Source organism: Nesoenas mayeri (genome assembly GCF_963082525.1).
Source record: "Nesoenas mayeri genome assembly, chromosome: 11".
Taxonomy (NCBI): Eukaryota; Metazoa; Chordata; class Aves; order Columbiformes; family Columbidae; genus Nesoenas; species Nesoenas mayeri.
In genome coordinates, this window is record NC_137563.1 from 1,965,881 (window position 1) to 1,981,381 (window position 15,501).

General features: G+C 41.5%; 1 protein-coding gene across 4 annotated transcripts; it reads left to right on the forward strand.

Annotated features, from left to right (window-relative positions):
* Window positions 1–953: 953 nt before the first annotated feature.
* Window positions 954–13,362, forward strand: SEMA6D (semaphorin 6D; the record flags this gene model as incomplete). 4 transcript variants are annotated; one of them, XM_080351445.1, is made up of 18 exons in its annotated part: window positions 954–1,148; window positions 1,507–1,618; window positions 2,214–2,274; window positions 2,422–2,484; window positions 2,575–2,676; window positions 2,886–2,976; window positions 3,256–3,375; window positions 3,806–3,894; window positions 4,621–4,838; window positions 4,947–5,078; window positions 5,272–5,427; window positions 5,513–5,686; window positions 6,448–6,588; window positions 6,693–6,770; window positions 7,476–7,567; window positions 7,910–7,966; window positions 9,809–9,976; window positions 12,059–13,362. In XM_080351445.1, the coding sequence occupies exons 1-18, from the start codon at window positions 959–961 to the stop codon at window positions 13,360–13,362; spliced, it is 3,348 nt and encodes a 1,115-aa protein (XP_080207571.1). In that variant the 5' UTR covers window positions 954–958. The 4 variants fall into 4 exon arrangements, with proteins under 4 accessions (XP_080207571.1, XP_080207572.1, XP_080207573.1 ...); XM_080351446.1 differs by having other exon boundaries at window positions 7,506–7,567; XM_080351447.1 differs by lacking the exon at window positions 9,809–9,976 and having other exon boundaries at window positions 7,506–7,567.
* Window positions 13,363–15,501: the final 2,139 nt, after the last annotated feature.

Sequence of the window (15,501 nt, forward strand, 5' to 3'; positions counted from 1 at the left end):
AGGTCAGCCTTGAGATATTAAGATTTACCCTTGAGAAGGATGGGAGTAAAGGAGTATCCGGAGAGAGGAGAGATGTACCCGTGAGAGAGAAGGGGATAGAAGAATAACATGGCTGACAGAAAAATTAACCAATGAGATGTTAGTGCTGTAATTTGTAACCAATAGTGAAAAGACACATGAACTGGTAGAATTGTATAAAAATGCACTTGTAGCAATAAATGGCACCTATTACTTTCATCTTGAAAGAATTTGGTCCATGTCGTTTGTCCGTCTCAACCGTGACAGGGAAAGCAGCATCTTGGGAACCCAGTTGGGCATTGTGTCCCTATTGGAGACTCTGGCCACCGTTGCAGGGCACATGGCAATCACCATTATGCTGCAGGGGCAGCATTTTTGCATTTACTTTGCTTGTGTGTAAAGGCGAAGCATCAAGTGTCTGGTTCTAGACGTAAGGTCTTTTGCAGTGAGCAGGGTAGGCTTAGTATTATGATGGCGCAGCCTGGAAACAAGCAATAATTTAAAAACATGGCATGGATGTTCAGACAGATTGTGTGTGTCATGACTTTTCGTGGATAAGATTTAGGTATTTTATGGGGAGAGGGTTTTATTGGATGACATTCAGTGATAGAGGGGATGGAAAGAGATTGCAGTTTAATTAAAATTCTAATCCCAAGTTTGACAATTTTTCTTGCCAGGTCAGCAGCCTGCATGTTCTGTTTGTGATTCCTGTGAATTAAATGGGCTGACAGTCGTCAGCTTCTTTGGAAAAGCCTGTAAATCCAGCTAAAAATTAGCAAACATCGATATGTTTCACAGCAGCTTGGAGTAGGGTTATGTCACGCAGCAGTTTTTCCATCGATGTCCATGCCTTTTGTAAGCACCGATTTAGGCCACCGCTGCTGAAATACAAACAAACGCCTTCTTGTGCAGCGGGCGGTGGGGTTTGGCATCCCGTGCTATGGGAATCGTAATGGTGTGTCCTGTTTTCCAGGTAGTTAAGCCGTGTTGCCACAAAGGTAACGCTCATCTCGCACCAGCCATGAGGCTTCCTCTGCTTTGTGCCTCCGTGATGCTCATGAGCCTGTCCCAGTGCCGAGCCGTCAGCTTCCCCGAAGACGAGGACCCTATTAACGTTGTCGACTCCCACTGTGAGTCATGGGCGCTGACCACTGGGGAAAAGCTTTAATGTTCTTTTTTTTCATATTTTTGTTTTTCCTTGGGAGGTTAGAAATGTTTCCTTTCAAGTTGAAATGTGTTCAGTGACTTTGTATCTTTAATAGAACACTTAATCATTTTCTTAAAAAAGCAATCAGAAGTACAGCAATAACTTAAGGAAAAGGAACATTTGCTGACATTAGCCGTCTTTTTCTCATTTATATTCAAGACGTTACTCAAGGAATTTAGTTTAAACCCTTCTACACCTAGTATATACAGCTAATCAATGCCATATATTGATTCTTTAGCTCTATAATCCTGAGTGATGGTGTAGCCCATTTTTACTTGCAGATTCAAGGCAATATCCAGTATTTAGAGGACGCCCTTCAGGCAATGAATCTCAGCACAGACTGGACTTCCAACTGATGTTGAAAATTCGAGACACACTTTATATTGCTGGCAGGTAATTTTCCTTCTACTCGGTTCATTAGATTAAAATTCCTTTCTCTTCTGGTTTTTGCATTTATGTGTAAAATTCATTTAGAAAAATCTGCGGAATATGATAAAAATGAGAATTGGAGGAGGACTTCCCAGAGAAATACACCATATCTCTGGCCACTGCATGAAAATTGGATTTGAAGGCTGCAGTTACTGTAGTTATGCTAAAACCAATGATCAAATACTCTTTTCCCTCTTTTATATTACTGCCCGGATAAAAACCTCTCCTGATCATTTTAAACTTGGATTGACACATCAGGGCTGTAGGAGGCAAGGATAATGCACTTGAATATTTACAGCCTGGATTAGTCTTCAGCAGAATGGAAGGACAGCAGTGGGCACCGGAGGTGCCGTCTATGGACCACAGCAGTCAAAATCAAACCCACCCCCTGTTGCCCATGAGCAACCTCCGCTTTGGATTAGGCGCAGAAAATCCTTGAGCATTTCATACAAGTTTCTGGTCTAACAAAGCACTCTAAAAATTGATTTCACTTTTATAAAATAAAATAAGGCAAATGAATTAATGAATTTGGTTGTGTCTTCTTACTCTTTGCAAACAGGGATCAAGTTTACACCGTAAACTTAAATGACGTTCCAAAGTCAGAAGTTACTCCAAGCAAGGTGAGTAGATAGAGCTGCTGGCAAGGGAGAGCTACTTTCTTTGGGTTTAATTTTTTTAAGAGTTTTGTTGTGTGTGGGAAAGAAATCACATGTTCTTTTCTGGTTTGATTTAACAGAAATTAACATGGTTCTGGTTTGATTTAACAGAGATTAACATGGAGGTCAAGGCAGCAGGACAGAGAGAACTGCGCTATGAAAGGCAAGCATAAAGTAAGTTTAGCACATGCGTGATAGAAAAACAACACTAATATTTATTGTGTATGTGAAGTCTGTGATTAATACATCTCACTTTTTTTTCAGGATGAATGCCATAACTTCATTAAAGTCTTTGTTCCAAGAAATGATGAGATGGTGTTTGTCTGTGGAACAAATGCGTTTAACCCTATGTGCAGATACTATCAGGTAAGAATATTGAATATACCATCAGCTTTACTGGGTTTGCTTGCACTGTTTGTGCCATAGCCAGCGTGATCGGACAGCGCTTCAAGGTGAAATAAAAACAGACAGAAGCCAATGTGCTGAATTAAGTTTTCTGGAAAGACAACATTATGCTTTTATGGCAGCGTACAAAACAGAAATGACACTGTCACCCGTTTCTTTTTCTTCTCTAGCTGAATACCTTAGAGTATGATGGGGAAGAAATTAGTGGCTTGGCAAGATGCCCTTTTGATGCCAGACAAACCAATGTCGCCCTCTTTGCTGGTAAGAACTTTTGCTTGCAATGAGTCTAAATGATTAATGACACCAAAGGAGCCAGAGAGCTTTTAAAGCAGGCGCAGGAAAGCTAAAGGTGTCATGGTGTCCCTGCTCTTAGATTTTTTCTAAAGGGCCTCCAAAGGAGTAGAAGCTGACCTGTTAATAAATAGGTTACAGCCATTTGGGGAAGAGTGGCAGTAAGGAAACGGGGAAAAATACAGGCTAGTCAGAATTCTGTAGATTATTAAAGGCCTCTTAATACCATGTTTTCAACTTCTGTTTTAGATGGAAAATTGTATTCGGCAACTGTAGCAGATTTCCTGGCAAGTGATGCTGTTATTTATCGCAGCATGGGGGATGGATCTGCCCTAAGAACGATAAAGTATGATTCCAAATGGATAAAAGGTAATTTGGGGGAGTGTTTTCCCATACACATGGCAAATGTAGTTTCAGTGGCGCAGAGGGTCAGGTAATTCACAGCCAGTGTGCTTTACACGTGTGCTATAACATCAGCATGTATGCAGCTTTCAGTACAGTATGAGTATAGTAAGAAAGCAGCTTAATATGAATAGAGCAAAATTTTTATTAAATACATCAGTGAATGATCTGCAGTAACAAAATACCTCAGCTGAAATGCAATTCCTCTGAGGCCTTTTTACAGTCCATTAGCCAACATTTAAGACTTTAGGTTCATTTAAGCTCCCGCGCACCCATATCTGGACATCCTAAAGTCTGGAGCTCATGTGAGCTGGTTCAAACCTGGGGAGGTGCCTCCAAGTCACACAGCGCAGTGTTGTAGTAGTTCTTTGGAGTAACCTTTAGCTCTTTCTTACAGAACCGCACTTCCTCCATGCTATAGAATATGGGAACTACGTTTATTTCTTCTTCCGAGAAATCGCTGTAGAGCACAATAATTTAGGCAAGGTGGGTATGGTCACAGCAGAGTGAGAGCATCCTATAGCAGCATCAGGAACAAGCACAGTTTGCACTATGGAGTAGGGACTAGTGCGAAGGTTCGCACAGGTTTCATGTTATTGTAACCTATGGAGCGGGGGGGGCAGAGAAGGTGAACAGTGCATTTTTCAACCGAAAAGTTGTTTGTGTTCTTTATGCGTTGCTGTTAGGCGAGCTCGCTACAGGTATCTTCTAGTGTTGCTGTTGCCTTAACGCTTGTGGCAAGTAATGGAAAATCTGGGGGTTTTTTCATGCTTATTAAAGAAACAAAAGAAAACAACACAAAAGAAGAGTTTCAAAGAAGTTTCTCTAATGTCCCTGGATATTGAATAATTCAGTCATGCCAGTGCAGAGTATAATACTCGTGCTTCACCATGGAAGGACATTCTATAATAAATTATTAAATCCTTTACGCACGGTTAATTAAAGTCTTTAAATCTCACTAACAATATGATTTTGAAGGCGAAAAGGGTGGGGACAAGCCGCAGAGTTGCATTTGCTTCTTGGTGAATACATTAAGATGCCTGTGCATTACTAGCTGAACACCATTTGCTTTCATCCTTGCTGTGCGGATAAATGGCAGCTTCCCGTTAAGAAAATTATCTGTGGTGTTCTATTAACGGCTCAGAAACAAGCACTGTTTGCCTTGCATCTCTCAAACCTTTCTCACTTTTCCCTTCTTTTTCCCCTTCGCAGGCTGTGTATTCCCGGGTGGCACGCATATGCAAAAATGACATGGGGGGGTCCCAAAGAGTCCTGGAAAAACATTGGACATCCTTTCTGAAAGCTCGGCTCAACTGCTCAGTTCCTGGGGATTCATTCTTCTACTTCGATGTTCTGCAGTCTATCACAGACATCATAGAAATCAATGGAGTCCCCACGGTTGTCGGTGTGTTCACAACACAGCTTAACAGGTGAGAGATGAGCAGCCTTACATCAAAGGTGGTTCTCTGGTTCTTTCTTACACCGAGATTGGTGCCATTGTAGTCTGAGTTCTTGCAACTATTTGTCTAATTCTGCAGCATCCCTGGTTCAGCAGTGTGTGCATTCAGCATGGATGACATTGAGAAAGTCTTCAAAGGGAGATTTAAAGAACAAAAGACTCCTGACTCTGTTTGGACGGCTGTACCTGAAGACAAAGTACCAAAGCCAAGGTAAAAGGTCCTTACGCATGATGCCATAATATTGTCCTTGTAAAGAGCCGCCTTAAATCAGCTGCGCTCTTGAGTGTCTTGGGTAAAAACCAAAGCAGAGCTTTACGCTTCGGCCATAAGGATGCTCATTAGCAGGCTGCTGTCTTTCATTAACTAAAATACCAAGAGAAAAACAATGTTGTTCTCCTTTCAGACCTGGCTGCTGTGCAAAACACGGCCTAGCAGAGGCTTACAAAACCTCCATTGATTTCCCAGACGAAACACTCTCCTTCATCAAATCTCACCCTCTGATGGATTCAGCTGTTCCCTCAGTCATTGAGGAGCCCTGGTTTACCAAAACACGTGTCAGGTATGAGGCGCCGTTCAAAAATAATGGATGTGAAAATGAAAACAAGAAAACATGCCATAAATAATGTGCCTTTTGATCTCAATAGATACAGATTGACAGCAATTGCCGTGGACCACGCTGCTGGACCGTACCAGAACTACACAGTCCTATTTGTTGGCTCTGAAGCGGGAGTAGTACTTAAAATCTTGGCAAAGACCAGGCCTTTTTCTTTGAATGACAGCGTATTACTGGAAGAGATTGAAGCATATAATCATGCAAAGTAAGTATTGCCAGAACACCAAAGCACTTCACCTAGTCCTTGGTACCTAGCTAAAAAATATCATGGTGAACAAAAACCAACTCATTATCACCAGCATCACCACTTGTTTTTCATTTCACGGTGTTCCTTGTGTTGAATAGCCTGAAAATAGTTGGTCTCTTGCCATTTTGCATGAGTTGAGTGAACAACCTAGTTTCACTCCCGTGATGTCAATGATACCATCTAATTCTTTTGCAAATAGATAGATACACTTCTTTCTGAATATGAAACGTCAGAACTATCTGCTGCTGTTAAGAAGAAATAATTTCAGCATATCTTGAGGGTTTCTCAAGAGTGACCAATAATGTATAAACTACATCTAGTAATTTTAAAGTTGTTTATGCTGGTGCAAAGAATTTGGGAATGGAAGTGTGCCAATTAGACTCTACAGGCGTCCAATGCAGGACTTCTGTTCCGCTCTATTGAGCTATTTATGCCAACTAAGAACAAAGAAAATGGATTTGGGTTTGGTTTTTCTTTATTCCTGCATAGTTCAGTGAACTTGTCACCTAGCTGTAAATAAGAACCAGAAGCTGGCATTTGATTGATAACCCTTAGTTCTGTTCAGAAATCACTCAGCAAAGGTAAGTTACATTTATATATGTAAAAAGTCTCTTTTCAGTATCTACACAGACACAATAACTAAATAAAATGTTGTGGAAGTGCTGCACCAAGTACTACAGTTACTAAAACAATGGCCTCCCCCTGTTTTTGCTGAACAGGTGTAATGCTGAGAGCGAGGAGGACAGAAGAGTCCTTTCCCTGCAGCTGGACAGAGACCACCACGCTCTGTTCGTGGCCTTCTCCAGCTGCGTCATTAGAATTCCTCTGAGTCGGTGTGAGCGGCACGGATCATGTAAAAAGTACGACCCCGTTCCCGAATTCCCCTTAACGGAAGGGCACCAACACCTCTTGGGAAGTGAGAGGAAAACATGTATGATTTTGGGGTATATTTTTCTCTTGCAAGGGCATGTATTGCTTCACGGGACCCATACTGTGGCTGGCTAGACCATGAGGCGTGTGGAAGGGTGACGCCAGGCATGCTGTAAGTACCGCTTTGCAGATTAACCCAGCAGATCTGCACATGCATTATAGACCACGTGAGCTCGTATTCCTCCGCCTTGTTCCCTTGCATTCAATTAATACATCTCCATTATTTTAGGGCTGGCTTTTCAGTGTACTGTGTACATAAGAGGGCAGAGTGCTAAAGTCTGACCTAATTCTGCAGGCTCTAGGTGAAGACTTGTTTTCAATGGAAGTTTTACATGTGTGTAGGAGGACACGCAGAGCTGTAGGACGTGCGGTTGGAAGCGAGAAGGCAAGAAGGTGCTGCCTGCAAACATGAGCAGCTCCGAGAGCTCGGCATCCCGTCCCAGGCGTGCTCACAGGGCACAGGCCATTGCAAATAGAAAAGCACAGGATTCACTGGGAAGAGAGTGAGATTTTTGTCTCCACACAGAAGCTTGGGCGATATATATGCATACCAAAGGCATTTTTGCACAAATCAAGCCTGTAATGTACAGCTGTATCTTAAAAAGAGGCCTTTGTAGCATGCCAGTGCAAACTTTAACTAGTATAATGGATGGTTGTATCTAAACCCAGGAGCGCACCCGATGTAGAAGACATGATGAAGTTGCAGAAAAAGGGAATTTTCTGGAGGGCCATACACTAGCTCTTCTGTATGTTTTCCATTCGGTGCTTCCAGAAAATAAATCCCCATTTGTTTCCCTACTAATACTGTTAATTGCAGGTTCTCTTTGTTTGTTTCATACAACCACAGCACCGGAGGATACGTACAAGATGTCGAATACGGCAACACAGCGCAGCTCGGGGACTGCCACGGTAAGGCGTAGTCATTGCCGCTCGTTCAGGATGTCTCAGCAGTACTCTGTGCCACACCTCGCTATGGATGTTAAATTTATGATGAGCTTTTCAGTAACATGATGAACACATCACCTGGTGTTACTGTGAATGTTCACAAGGCTGAGCTTTTTGGTCCTGGGTGGCAGAGTTTTGTCTTTCCTTCACCAGTTTACAGCTATTTGGGGTCTACAGCAAAGTATTGAAGAAATTCTTTTTGTAAGCAGTAATACTTTAGTTTTTATTTTCCATTACTCAGGTTTGAGATCTTTTGCTTTCTTTTTGTTACTTTTTACTGATTACTTGTTCCTTTAATTCTTTTAGAAATTTTGCCTACTACAGCTACACCAGATTACAAAATATTTGGCGACCCAACATCTGGTTAGTTTTTTTTAATTTTTTTGAATTAATGACCTTTACTTTCCTTCAGTTCAGCATTTTCAGCCCTTTTTTCCTTCCTTTTGCACAGTTGGCAATCCTCCATTTTTGTGCTTTTACTCATGTTCCCACTGATGGTAAAGATAGTCAGACTCTTCTCACTCAGCACTTCACCCTGTGTAGCCGCATGTTAACAGCTCATTATTTATTGAGACATCTGTTATTAAAGAGCCTGATTAACATAGATGACATCTTCACTGCACGAAAGTCCACTAAGCTTTACTCTTTATCCCCAGCCATGCATTTGTGAATGCCCCTATTGGTCATCTCTAGTAGATGAATGGCAGAATTTCATCATCTTCCTCCTTACCGCTCCTTTCCTCTTTTCCTTCTTTCCCAGCAAGCTTTTTGCACAAATACACATTTCCTAAAATGTGTATTTCTATATTTTTGAAATGTTCTGAGTAGTTTATGCTGATGGAGAAAAATTTAACATCACGAACTGTGTAGCTGAATGAGGACTTGACTTGCGTAGACAAAGGTGGCTTAGAAAAGAAAACTCACGCGTTGTTGCCAGGTGCACTTTCACATCCTTTTGTCCTTCAGTGATTTTTCTTATAGTGTTTTCATCATCAGCCCCTAGTGTTCAAGGAGACAGGACCCCCTGCTCCTCTCTTGAACTCAAAAGCAGAACCTGCGTTGACTTCAACAGGAGCAAGACTGAGCCCTTATTGTCCAGTCTTTGCTCCCAGAACTCGGTCTCTGCTTTTAAACCAAGGGCACCTGTCTGACCGACAAATATCAAAATACTACGTTTGTATGTTAAATTTGTAAGAGTGCATGAAGAACAAGAACATTATTTTGTGCTTTGGTTTCTGATTATATTTGTGCTTCTGTAGTTTGACAAGAAGTAGTGTTTGAGACAAATATTTTCCAGATATATTTACACACTCACTTTGGAAAGCAAAACGAAACCAAACCATGTTACATGGAAATGCTACCTCGCTTGCATGAGTATTTACTTTATAAATTGAATTTTCCAAGTGATATTTTGGGGCGCAGATACCCATGAGCGTTATTTTCAAGTCCTGAATGAATGTGCTTTTGAAGTGCATTTCTCAGCAAGATCTCAAGCCACAGACATTCCTAAAACTACTGGGCCAGTGAACACACAATTACCTGTGTGCAAAGTAGACTTCGGATTATGAACCTTACCGGACGTGTTTCCTCCTCACGTGCATTTTCACGGAGGCTGTGGTGGTTCTGTTCAGCAGCTGTGCTACAGAGGAGCCCGAATCTGTGCTACGTTGTTCCTTAGGAACCATTACAAAACAGAGGTTAAAAACATTCCTTTCATCCCCACCTGCAGAAATGGCTCATTCAGCAGTTCCTAGTATACCATAATAGCACTAATGGAGCTCATCTGGTTTCTCAGGCGTAACCTGTCATGAGTGTGTATCTGTCCAAGTAACTTCTTTTTTTAAGATGTTTAAAAGGCAGCCAAGTATGTTGTCTCCAGTGAAGAAAATAGCAATTAAGTAGAATAAATTGTGCTTTTCACGTCCACCAGTTGCTTACTTTAACTTTTGCACCGCTTTCATGTTCGACTTCTCTGGCTTTTTGGCATAGCAGCTGTTGTTGTTGTAATGTGGGGGTTTTTTTTCATACTTAAAGTTCTGAACCAATTGATTTTAATCAGCCCTTCTGCAGAGTGTAGGGGGTCACGTTTTGCTCTGACGTAACTCCCGTTAAATACTGTGTCCAGGTATAGCTTAGATGTGCCATGAATCAGTGAGGAAAGCCTGACTGTTATACACATTAATAAAAATCTGTTTGCCACCACAGACATGGAGTTCTCCTCAGCTTCCATTACCACAATGGCAAGTATCCCAGTTATATCACCTAAAGTGATTGGTTCCTGGAAACCTAAAGTGACTGGCTCTCGGAAATTTGTAGTTCAAGATGACCCAAACACTTCTGATTATTCTGATCCATTATCAGGTGTCCCAAAGGGTAAGGCCTTACCAGGGAATACATTGCAGCTGAATGGAAACCTGATAGTCTCAGCGTTGTCTAAGGCTTAAAAGTAACAGCCGTGATTGTTGGGCCGTATTTTACACCCATTTCCTGTGAATATACAGACGGTGCAATCATGTTTTTCATACCTACTTATCTGGTGTACAAAGTGCTGCTTAGAGCTTATAATGGGAAACACAGATAATAAGCTCCGGCTTTTATTCCAGAGGTGCTCCAAAGCTCCCATTAAAGCCAGTGGGAGCTCTGGATGCATTAAAACACATTACAGTCAAGACTTACCTGCACCTCTGGTGGTTGTTTTCAAACTAGTTGAGTTTGAGTAATACCGTCAGTCTTTATGAATGGTTACTTACAGGAGCTTAATAGTTTTGTTTGGTTTGGGCGGGGAGGGAGGGAAGAAAACAAAGCACAGCTCTATGACATATTCATGCATTAAATGGGGCATATTCCAAACTCTACTTGCCTGCAGCATGGTTTTGAAGAACATCGGTCAGGTCTGAGTAAGGGTGTGCTGAATTTTGATTCGCTGGGTACAAGCGTCAGTTCACAGATGATCTCAGAACATAAGAGAGAGAAACACACACACAAGTTTTAACTGGACACAGAAAGAAGCGTGTTCTGCATGTCATTGATCTTTCTGTAGCCAGCTAAGTGAACCTTTGATTAGGCTCTTACAACAGCAAAGACTTGCATTCAGTAGGTCTATTGCAGTCAACCAAAGAACTGAGACGCTTCCAATCCTGTAACCACAACCTGGCACAGGTCTCCATCACTATATAGAATAGCCAGGTGACAGACATGTTTGCACAATTCTGTATTTACTCAAAAAATCTCACCAGCCAAAATCCATTTGTGTTTTCTTACCATTCACCAAAACATATCAGGTTTCCTATCAGCCATTATGGCAGTGCATTTGTCATTTTAATTTGTTGCAGTTATTTTCTGTTTTGCTTTAAGTTTTTGTTATCATCTGCTCTTGGTCTGAATCGCATTTTGTGCCATAGCTATTAGTGAACGTCATTCATGTTTTCTTTCTGCACAGTGCCATTAAAACCTATAACCCTGAACATTAACAATGTTCAAAGGCCTTGCCTCTAACAAAAGTGAATCCGTTCCTTCCCCCTTGCTCTTTCATTTTAACATCCCTTGGGATAGTTAACAGAAATACTTTCATTAAAAACTAACATTGTCTTAGCTACGAGATGTCTGTGGTTGCTTGAAAAATCTCAAAAAGGGAAGGGATCTTGTTAATACACAAATAAAAAACTAATCCAGTATTCAACTTCTTGGTCTGAGCTGAAAGGTCTCTAAATTTTAACATAGTCTAATTACTTAACCTTGCAAGTTGTTCTTTTTAACGTTATGCAAGTATTTATGTTAATTATTGAGTAAAGAAAAAAAAAGAAAAGAACAATTAATTAGTGCTCTAATAGAACGACATAATCTTGAGCTTCAAAAATTATATAACAAAAGGCGTGCCACTCCACGTGTAGTGACCGATGGATGTATTAGTTTACAAGTTTTGTACTATACTACATTAATGTGGTTATAACAATGTAGTATGTACATTATACAGTTTTACACAACATTTGCATAATCCCGTCTCTCTTTTGATACTGATTTATGAGTTGGGCAGAAAATTGAGAGAGAAACCCATCCATGAGCTATTAATTGCTTTCTGGCCCCGTAGCACCTTCTAACCTCAATTTTCCAGCATAAATCATTAATGTTAATAACATACAGGCCCCTATTTGTGAGCCTCTAAGGAAATTTGGGGACAAGCTAAACCAAACAGAATATGAGAAGTTTTGACAAGCATTCCTCATTATCAAAGAAAAATCTTAATTCAGACTGATCAATGCTCACACAGTCGTTTTGATTTATAAAATTATTTGCATTCACCGGTGCTGCGGATTGCAGGATCCAACTGAGTTACACTAACCCTGGACACTTACAAACTCTGAATAGACGCTTTCCGGAGGGAGGCTGTGATGTTCTTCTGAAATGTATCAGCATCAAGTACATGTAGATTTACGATATACTGCATGTCTTTTGCAGGTGTAAGGTGGGAAGTACAATCGGGAGAGTCCAACCAAATGGTACATATGAATGTCCTAATCACTTGTGTCTTTGCCGCTTTTGTCCTGGGAGCCTTTATCGCGGGAGTGGCCGTTTACTGTTACCGGGATATATTTGTACGGAAATCCAGAAAAATACACAAAGATGCGGAATCGGCTCAGTCCTGTACTGACTCCAGCGGGAGCTTTGCCAAACTGAATGGGCTGTTTGATAGTCCCGTCAAGGAGTATCAACAAAACATCGATTCACCCAAACTTTACACGAACCTGTTGACGAGCAGAAAGGACTTGCCTCCAAATGGTGACACGAAGTCCATGATGATGGACCACAGGGGCCAGCCTCCGGAATTAGCTGCGCTCCCGACTCCCGAGTCAACACCGGTTCTTCAACAAAAGACCCTGCAGGCTATGAAGGGTCAGTCAGACAAGGCGCATAGCAACCTCAACGCTTCACGAAAGGAAACCCCGCTAAAAAGCCCTCAGTTTTTTCCTTCCAGTCCTCCACCCCACTCTCCTCTAAGTCACGGACATATTCCTAGCGCTATCGTTCTTCCCAACGCCACCCACGATTACAATACGTCTTTCTCAAATTCTAACGCGCACAAGGCAGACAAAAAGATGCAACACAGTGATCACCCACTTACAAAACCGTCCAGCAAAAGAGACCACAGGAGATCTGTTGATTCCAGGAACACCCTGAATGATTTTCTGAAACACTTAAGTGAAACTACTAGTAATCCCAAAGCGATTATGGGAGATCTTCAAGTGGCCCACCAGACTTTAATGCTGGATCCAATGGGAAATATGTCTGAGATCCCACCTAAGGTTCCCAACAGGGAGGCGTCTTTGTACTCACCTCCATCAACGCTTCCGAGGAACAGCCCCACAAAGCGAGTGGACGTTCCCACCTCTCCTGCAGTACCGATGACCTCTTTGGAAAGGCAGAGGGGTTATCACAAAAATTCTTCACAAAGGCATTCAATATCTGCCCTTCCTAAAAACTTAAACTCACCAAACGGTGTGTTGTTATCCAGACAGCCTAGTATTAACCGCGGGGGGTACATGGCTCCCACGGCAGGCACAAAGATGGACTACATGCAAGGGACGCCTGTCAGCGTTCACCTCCAGCCTTCCTTGTCCAGGCAGAGCAGTTACACGAGCAACGGCACCCTTCCTCGTACAGGGGTAAAGAGGACACCCTCCCTAAAACCCGACGTGCCACCAAAACCCTCCTTTGTTCCTCAGACAACTTCAGTCAGACCACTGAACAAATACAGTTACTAAGGACATGTCTGTGGTAAAACAAAATGCGTGTGGCGTTGACCTGTACAGGTTGTGAGTTGATGTTGTGGTAGGCACAAAAGACAGAGACTTGCTTGTTATTACAGAGAACAAAGTGGCCAAAGAAACTGTCTTTACTTCAGCAACATCTGTGTCTTGCCACATGTAGCTATAGCAAGACTTTGTGTACTTGCTAAAAGCAAACAAACACAAAAAAAAACAAAGGAAAGTGCTGGTCATTACATTTCTTTTGTTTGGAGCTAAGGAGACAAGTAGCACAATGGGGTGGGGGCTACTTTACTGTTCTAAATAGTGAAAAAAAAGAGTTCTTGGGGGAAAAAGAATCGGCAAACAAATACTTGAAAAATGGGTTCCATTTTAGACTGCCATTAAGTGTGGTCCTTCCCATTAAATGTGAACATTTTAATATGTATGCATTCACCTTGCCTCTTGCACAAATGTCAGAAAATGGTAATGTCTCAATGAATATCTGGTTAATAATCAGTTTGCTGGAATTCAGTCTCTGGCCCAACTGTAGCATTATTATTTTTTCTCTCCGTGTGTGGCATTTTGTTGGTGCCACAGATAAAGCTGTGTGTGCGTGTGTGGATGTGCGTGTGTACTGTACACACTAGGACGTACTTAGATTCCCATTGCATCTTTTATGCTGTGGAATTGTTTACATTGAGCATGACTGAACAAACCCATCGCTCTCTCTGCCTTCTGCAGCCCGTTGGGCTCGGTTTGGAGACGGCCAAGGCCGACCTGCGCATCTCTGCCGGCCTTCCGAAGGACAAAGCCTTGACGAAATACCCTGTGAAAGAGTGCAGATATGTTTAATTCTTCATAACTCTGTTGTGCTGCTATTGATTCAGAGCCGTGCTTTTCAAATCCAGTGTTTTGGGCTGGAACGGGGGAGTTTTACTGTGTTTCCACAGTGCCTCCATCCAATACCTGGCCACTGTGAACTCGAGCCCCTGTTCTTCTCATTGAGGGCAGCTAATTATCAATTAATTCACTTCACAAAAGCCTGTGTAACTAGAGAAGGTTACGGTTTTGTTGCATTTAATAATGCCCTACACGCTGATAGACTCGTGTCAATAAAGAAAGAAGAAACATTAGTTGGCCTGGCAGAAGCAGTCTGTGAAACTCAACAGTAGTGCAATCAATTTGTTTTTGTTGTGTAATGTAAGGTTTTCTCTCCAAAGTCATGCAGGTAATGACAATATTCTGTAAATATTATGTGTGAGTTTACCTGAATCTGTGCATTTTGTGCCTTATTCATGCAAATGATAAAAGTACTAAAAAAGAAAAAAAATATATATAAATCTGTCAAGTGTTCTCACTATAGCACATATCTCCCCAGCGCCTGTTGTAAAACCTCTCAACAGCACCCAAAAGAAAAGATAAAAAGCAAGAATAATTAATGGTAACTAAAGGCAGCCTACAATCCAAGGAGACAGCAGCGTTAAACCACCTTACCATGATAAACATTCCACTCCAGCTCTCCCAAGGATCAAACAGTTATAATGTGAAATCAAATGAGGTTTCGAGGGTAATGGAACACCTGCTAAAGTTGTGTAAGCTATTTAGTGGGGTTTACAGTATCCACTTGCAGCTGATGTTCAACACAGATGGCTATTTTAGCTTGCAAACGACACACTAGCACACTGTTTATTGAACATAACTATAGAAATAACCGTGGCAGAGGAATATTCATGAATTAGCAGGACAAATAACTGCAATGGGTTTCAGAGACGGTGGAGATTTATATTATGCGTTCAAAGGGGAGGAAAGGTTAGTCACTGAAAACTGGATCTGTGTTACAGAGCAAAGGATAAAGGATAGAAGGCTATAAGGGACATTACAGATGTAAGGCTGTAAGGGACATTTATTTCCTGAGACCTCTGGATCCAAAAATCAATGATCTCTCTTCCTAAACACTTCTGTCTTGCAACTAAAACACTACAGATTAATAACTATTAAAAAATTATTCAGTCATCAAAAGACACAAACTGATCCGAATTCACTTTACAAATATTAATTAATACAGACTTGCGTGAAACGGAAAGATAAATGTATGTGAACCCTGATAACCTCCTGTAACATTGTGCTGCCTTGTAGATGGTAATGTGAGTTCTC